The sequence below is a fragment of the Chenopodium quinoa genome, unplaced genomic scaffold (genome assembly GCF_001683475.1).
Source record: "Chenopodium quinoa cultivar QQ74 unplaced genomic scaffold, ASM168347v1, whole genome shotgun sequence".
Lineage (NCBI taxonomy): Eukaryota > Viridiplantae > Streptophyta > Magnoliopsida > Caryophyllales > Amaranthaceae > Chenopodium > Chenopodium quinoa.
Window position 1 is genome coordinate 952764 of NW_018744093.1, and position 7631 is coordinate 960394.

The window sequence follows — 7631 nt, forward strand, 5'->3', positions numbered from 1 at the left end:
AGCGTTTTTATTGCTTAATTTTTATACAATTGCACCGATTAATCCCGTAAACAATCATACACCATAATAAATCTTACCAGAACAACGGACAAGAACACACTTGATAATAAAACCCATATTATACACTTAACACCCTACCAATTAACAATTGTAACTAGATTAGGTAATCTTTTTACAATGATATTAAAAGACCAATTAAAATTAGCACCCAAATTCATATAAGAAGCATTACTTCCTATTTTCCTCTAACTCTAATTCATTTGCTACAACATTGCTTATAAATGAATGATGTTCTTCAAATCACATATACTTTACTAAATAGCTCACTCATCCTATTTTCCATCTACACCTGAGCAAGTTCAATAAGAAAAAACTAATATACAAACACTAAGTACACAACTAATTTACATAGTATACTCTTATCTTAAGACATACAATATAATTTACAATTACTCAATTTACGTGCATATTCCTTATTTCTAAGAAAAAACAATACACCAAAACACGCACAAATATACATATCCTAGCGATGGGGGAGCGTGCGCAAATATAAAACGGAGGAAACGCTTCTTTACTTTCATGTCTAACAATTGCCAATAACACAAAATGCAAATTATTTTTTTATATAAATTATTTTTTTTTTTCTATCATATTCACCTCCCACAAGAGTTTTTGGCGCCAAAATTTCCCGCCTTCTCTTGTGCCCTAAATCCTAAAAGTCCCCTTGTGTAAGTTACAACTGCAGCACTCCGCAAAACATAGACGACAAACCCCTAAGTGAAAGAGAGAGAGCAAAGAGCAAAAATGGCTGATAACTCCGGCGATAATCCACCAACAACACCAGACTCCCCCACCTCCGCCGGATTCCCCACCGACCAGCTTCCTCCCAACACTAACACCAGCAACTTCTCCGACGATTTTGACACCGACGAGGAAGCTGCCGTCGACCCTCAAATCATCAGGGATGAACCCGAAGAAGTCGACGACGAAGAAGACGGCGAAGATCTTTACAACGACGATTTTCTCAAGTAATAATAACTCTTTTTCCCTTTTCATTTAATTTTTTTTTTTTTGAGGTTTTGTAATTTCAATTTTTTTATTTTATTTTATTTTTTTATTTTATTTTTTTATTGTTGGGATAATAGTGATTACCGGGATTTGGGAGAGCAAGATCAGTATGAAGAAGAGGGATTGAATGATTCCTTGGAAGATGAGAGAGATTTGAGTCAAATTATGCAAGATCGTAATGCTGCTGAAATGGAGCTCGAATCTCGTGATGCACGTGTTACTACAAATCGCAAACTTCCTGAACTTCTTCATGACCAAGGTAATCAATTTTATTTAATTTAATTTTTATTAACGAGTATTATTTGAAATTTACATTTTATGCTAGAGAAGTTTATATTTATTTTGAGTTTTTCCGTGTATATTAATTTATTGAAAATAATATGTGGGTGATGCGAATGTTCGATGGGTGTGGGAATTTGGAATTGATATTGAGATTATGTGATTATGACCACCAAGATAAGAATTCAGTTTAGCAAACAGTGGTGTTGGTTTTGGCAAGGCCAATTTTTATGCAGTACAATACTTTTTGGGTGATTTTGGGAGTTGAGCTTTGTTTTATAAGTTTTTGAGTTTAGACATCGTTTTTATTTTCTTTGAGTTTGTTGGATTATGAAATGAGTTTTGGTTATATGGGGCAGTAATCAAAGACCTCAACTTATTGGAAATTTTTTATCCTGATTCACTTGCACGACTACTGAGTACGCATTAGTGCCATTTCATGAATGCATATGACAGAGGAATTTTTGTTGGTATTATGGTGTCCGAATAGAAAACACAAGATTTCGTGTCGTGGCTCAGTCCTCTTTATATATATAATGCTAACCGAGTACATCATATTTTGGAGGTTTCTATATCAAGTAAATTTGGCTTATGGTCTGATTTGTTGAAAATTAAATTCAGAATTTTATTTTTGAAGGTTACTCATCAAACCTGTACTGTTCTATTTACATTTTATAATAATCTAACACCTATACTCCAGGGTACTGTTTCTCCACCCCTTTATTAATCGTGCTATTATTGCAGATACAGATGATGACAATTACAGGCCTTCAAAAAGGTCTAGAGCAGATTTTCGGCCTCCTGTTGCAGGACGTAGCTATGATGACACGGATGCAGAGCAGAGTTCACCTGGAAGATCACAACATGGACACTCAAGAGAGGATGTACCGATGACTGATCAAACAGATGATGATCCGGATGAGGTATCTTGTTTGTATATTATCTCTTGGCTTCTGCTCATTAGTGATTGATTCTCAGTTTCTCACTGTTATCTCTTTTAAAAATCTGAGTGTGCTCTTTTGTCAGGATGATGATGATGGGGAGGAGGAATATGAAATGTACAGAGTTCAGGGAACATTGAGAGAGTGGGTGACAAGAGATGAAGTACGTCGCTTCATTGGCAAAAAATTTAAGGACTTTTTACTTTCTTATGTAAACCCACGGAATGACCAAGGAGAAGACTACATATATGTTCGACTGATAAATGAGATGGTGTCAGGTACATCTATTTTTCTTGTTCTGCAAGTAAGATGGGACAGGGGAGTATTTTTTTATTACAACAAACTTAATCAATGTCAGTGCTGATGGATGTTGTATATGCAAGAATGCAATATTGTCCAAGAGCCGTTTTGTCATGCTATTTATCTTAGTTTTTTATTTTTCAATTTTTGATGCTGCAATGCCACTTAGAATGGAGATCAATAATATTTCATGGGTTGTATTCTTGAAGGGTTCAGTCATAATGAGTCATTTGATCTGTTTAGAAAGTTTTCGTTTATTATTTTGTACTTGTTCTAACTTACTAAATTCCTTATTACAGCAAACAAATGTAGCTTGGAGATTGATTACAAACAGTTTATTAATGTCCATCCCAATATTGCTATTTGGCTGGCTGATGCTCCCCAGTCTGTTTTGGAGGTCATGGAGGAAGTTGCTAAGAAGGTTGTTTTTGATTTACATCCCAACTACAAAAATATACAACAGAAGATCTATGTCCGCATCACTAATTTGCCAGTTTTTGACCAAATTCGCAACATAAGGTAGAGTGAGGCTACTATATCTTTTTTTTTTTCTTTTTTTGAAGAAAGAGGCTACTATATCTACTTGGTCATATCATCGCTTTAGAATGAATGTGAGTTCTTGACTTTAATATCTTGTAACAGACAGATACACTTGAGCACCATGATTCGCATAGGGGGAGTGGTTACTCGTCGCTCTGGGGTCTTCCCTCAGTTGCAGCAGGTGAAGTATGACTGCAACAAGTGTGGGGCTATCCTGGGGCCTTTTTTCCAGAACTCTTTTTCAGAAGTTAAGGTTGGCTCATGCCCAGAATGTCAGTCTAAGGGGCCTTTTACCGTAAATGTTGAGCAGGTGAGAGCTTTAAGAAGTTTTAATTTTAGGCAACTAAATGCTGAGCGCATGTTATCTCACTTTGTCATGCTACAGACGATATACAGGAATTACCAAAAACTTACACTCCAAGAAAGTCCTGGAATTGTCCCTGCAGGTCGACTTCCAAGATACAAGGAAGTGATATTATTGAATGATCTGATAGATTGTGCCCGACCCGGAGAAGAAATTGTATGTTGCTGTCACCAATATTCTCTCTTTTTTATTTTTTTGGGAATTTTCTGTCCTCAATACTTATGGTTTCATCCATGTAATGCAGGAGGTTACTGGAATTTATACAAATAATTTTGACTTAGCATTGAACACAAAGAATGGGTTTCCAGTATTTGCTACAGTAGTGGAAGCTAATTACGTCGCCAAAAAGCAGGACCTCTTCTCTGCTTATAAATTGACCCAAGAAGATAAAGAAGAAATTGAGAAGTTGGCTAAAGACCCCAGGATAGGAGAAAGAGTATGACATTGGCAACCACTTTATAATACAAGTACTTTATTTCTATAAAATAGCACTTATATTCAACTGTTTTTTATCCTTAGATTGTCAAGTCCATTGCCCCATCAATCTATGGCCATGATGATATTAAGACTGCTATTGCACTAGCAATGTTTGGAGGCCAAGAAAAAAATGTCCAAGGAAAACACCGCCTGCGAGGTGATATAAATGTTCTTCTACTTGGTGATCCAGGAACAGCGAAGTCTCAATTTCTCAAGTAAATCACTGTATACTTCTCTGTTGCTTGATTGGTGGTACACTATATTATGATTCTAATGTTCTTAGGACACTAAATGATACAGGTATGTTGAGAAAACTGGGCAGAGAGCTGTCTATACTACGGGCAAAGGAGCTTCAGCTGTAGGGCTTACAGCAGCAGTGCACAAAGATCCTGTGACTCGGGAATGGACTCTAGAAGGTGGAGCACTTGTCCTGGCTGATAGAGGCATCTGTCTCATTGACGAGTTTGACAAGATGAATGATCAGGACAGGTGGGGCAGTCTACATTTTCTTGTTATATTTGCTAATTTAGAAGTAATGCAAGCATGTTGTAATGGAAATTATATCTTCTAAGGGTTATTATTCTCATCATTAACAGAGTAAGTATCCATGAGGCAATGGAGCAGCAGAGTATAAGCATATCTAAAGCTGGAATTGTGACATCTCTCCAGGCTCGGTGTTCTGTCATTGCTGCTGCAAACCCAATTGGGGGCAGGTAAACAGACTTGCATATGACGCTTGAATGATACCTTGTGTTTTGCTTTATGATTTCCTCTTTTCCCTTGCTTTATAATTGCCTGTTTTCAGTTGTGACACTTGAATAAATTGCATATGTTTTCTTTTTTCTTATAACTCCGTATTCTGTGTGTTACTATCCATATAATGTTCCAAATGCATTTTCATTTGAAGAAGTAATGTTCCCTTTTTTTTTTGTTAATATTTATTTTCAGGTATGACTCTTCTAAGAATTTTTCACAAAATGTTGAATTAACAGATCCCATCTTATCACGTTTTGACATCCTATGTGTTGTTAAGGTTTGTCAATGTACCAATTTCATTCTTACCTGTAATCCCACTCTTCATTTAGACTTGTTACTGATTTTCTGATTTGATGTGTATCTAAGGATGTTGTTGATCCTATTACCGACGAGATGCTGGCTGAATTTGTCGTAGATAGCCATTTCCGATCAAAACCCAGTGGTGCCAACTTAGATGATAGGTCAACAAGCAATTCTCAGGAAACTGCAGACCCCTTGACTAATCATGTTGATCCTGAGGTGATTATCCAACTCTATATTCATTTATCTCGTTTTAGAATAGGATTACGTGTTCCTGAAACAGTTTCTTCCCTCTTATTCTCAGATCATTTCCCAAGATTTGCTCAAAAAGTATATAACATATGCCAAGTTAAATGTATTCCCTAAATTGCATGATGCTGACTTGGATAAACTGACACATGTCTATGCTGAATTGCGGAGGGAATCTTCTGTGAGTTGACCTATCTCTCTGCTTTCCTCTTTCACTTTTTCCTTCAGTCAAAGGAAACTGAATATGACTAGTCCTATGGGAAACCTCATAATGGAATTGGTGTTTATTTTTTTTGCAGCATGGACAGGGTGTCCCAATTGCAGTTAGGCACATCGAATCTATGATTCGAATGTCTGAAGCACATGCCAGAATGCATTTGAGACAGCATGTTACTCAGGAGGATGTTGATATGGCAATCCGTGTCCTACTTGACTCATTCATTTCAACACAAAAATTTGGAGTACAGAAAGCTCTACAAAAGGTATTGACAAGATTAAACTAAATAATGTGTACCATTTCCTCTTAGATATAAAAAGTCCATCATTATACTGGTGTAAAAGCTGGGTTTATGAGACGTTTGATGTACTTAACTACATATGCACGTCCCAAAAATTTCTTAAATTTTATACTTGCCCCGAAGAAGGGGGACCAATTGGCTCCAAAGAAAGGCCATGTTTTATCCATACCTTCATGTAGCCCTAATCAAATTTGGACCATTTGTTGCCTTCTTAAGCATTACTGTGGACATTAAGGATCCTTTTGAATTTCAGAATTCAAAAATAAGTCTACCTTAAGCTATTGTTTGACAAGTTGTGTGATTTAGTTGCTGGAAAAACTTCATCTGACTAGTAGTTAGCCAGTTCGATTTTGTCTATTGAGTTGCTATTGGAATGCTTTCTAATGATTATTTGTATATCTGTGTTTCAGAGCTTCAAGAAGTATATGACTTTCAAGAAGGATTATAATGAATTGCTCCTTCACCTTCTCCGGGGACTTGTGAGGGATGCACTGCATTTTGAAGAAATCGTGTCAGGTTCTGCCTCAAATCTTACCGATGTTAATGTGAAAGTTGAAGAGCTGCAACATAAGGTACATTCAGCTGCATGGACATTTCATATGTTAGCATTAAAGAGCTTGTAACCCAATAAAATTTTTCTTTTGTTGGAAGGATGCAGAACCACCGGCTAACCTTATATATGTTTGTTGCTGTTTTATGCAGGCTCATGACTATGAAATTTATGATTTGAGACCTTTCTTCTCCAGCAGTCAGTTTGAGAAGGCGAATTTTGTGTTGGATGAGGAGAGGGCAATAATTAGGCATCGCTTAGCTGGGTAAAGATAGATGATACACCGAAAAGACATTTTCTAAAGTGCTTATGAAGTTATGATCATTTGGAAAAAAAATTAGATTTGACATTCTATATAGCAGGCTAGATTCTATGTAATGCATGATTGTTTAACTTGTGTTTTTGTAATATATATTCTGCAAATTTGTTAAACATTTATGAAGTTTATGTTTTTAATTTTAATCTTCATTATGGAAACATAGTTTCTACTCAAAATTAGATGAAAGGGAAAAACAATATAGGAAATTGTAGAGTTATGTGAATTGCATTTTTTTTGTTCATTAGACAATGCCCACATATTTCTACACATGAATAGTAACTCCCAAGGATAAGAATAGTCACCATTATGTGTGGAGTTCTAAGAGAAGTGGAAATACGCAAGTGGATTATGGACTTGCATCACTCCATTGGATGTCCATTATCTAAAAATAATGTGATGCTAATGTGCATATAAAAGCATACCTTTGGGAAAAAAGTGCTGCATACATTTACTCCCCCACATGATTATATCATTAGAAATCTCTAAAATGAAGCAATCCAATATAATAAACTAACTTCTTAAACGGTCTAGTTGAAAGTGACTTAGTAAATAAGTCTGTTAAATTATCACTTGAATGGACCTACATAAAGTGAGAGTCTTCATTCTTCTGAAGATTATGACTTAAGCAAAATTTTAGTGAGATGTGCTTTGTTCTATGACCTTCGATATATCCTTTCTTGAGCTAAGCAATACAAGTTGCATTTTCTCACAGTGGTTAAACCATAATCTTCTTTTATATGTTGAATTACTGATTTGATACATAATTACATACACATTCACGACTTGCCTCATGTATTGCTATAATCTCATAATGATTGAAAGAAGTAGTTGCAATGATTTTTTGTTTCACCGAACGCCAAGATATGTGATAGAGGGTTTCTAAACACGTCGTTAAATGCTTAAAACCTTATCAACAAAATTTATAACACTCAACCAAACCTAAACTGAGTATAGGGCAAGTCGTGGGTCG

General features: G+C 35.8%; 1 protein-coding gene across 1 annotated transcript; it reads left to right on the forward strand.

Annotated features, from left to right (window-relative positions):
* Nucleotides 1-567: 567 nt before the first annotated feature.
* Nucleotides 568-6798, forward strand: LOC110692114 (DNA replication licensing factor MCM2-like). Its single transcript, XM_021869101.1, has 17 exons — nt 568-1028; nt 1146-1327; nt 2092-2270; nt 2374-2566; nt 2888-3107; nt 3231-3438; nt 3514-3648; nt 3737-3928; nt 4012-4184; nt 4270-4458; nt 4566-4682; nt 4918-5002; nt 5092-5244; nt 5330-5455; nt 5574-5756; nt 6203-6364; nt 6495-6798. Exons 1-17 carry the CDS (start codon nt 805-807, stop codon nt 6609-6611), a joined length of 2838 nt encoding a protein of 945 aa, XP_021724793.1. The 5' UTR covers nt 568-804; the 3' UTR covers nt 6612-6798.
* Nucleotides 6799-7631: the final 833 nt, after the last annotated feature.

What these genes read in the sequence shown, in the direction of transcription:
- LOC110692114 (XM_021869101.1), top strand. Translation starts at nt 805, where the DNA reads ATGGCTGATAACTCCGGCGATAATCCACCAACAACACCAGACTCCCCC. An exon ending in TGAACTTCTTCATGACCAAG is followed by an intron (nt 1,328 to 2,091) that starts GTAATCAATTTT and finishes CTATTATTGCAG; the next exon opens with ATACAGATGATGACAATTAC. An exon ending in GCGAAGTCTCAATTTCTCAA is followed by an intron (nt 4,185 to 4,269) that starts GTAAATCACTGT and finishes TAAATGATACAG; the next exon opens with GTATGTTGAGAAAACTGGGC.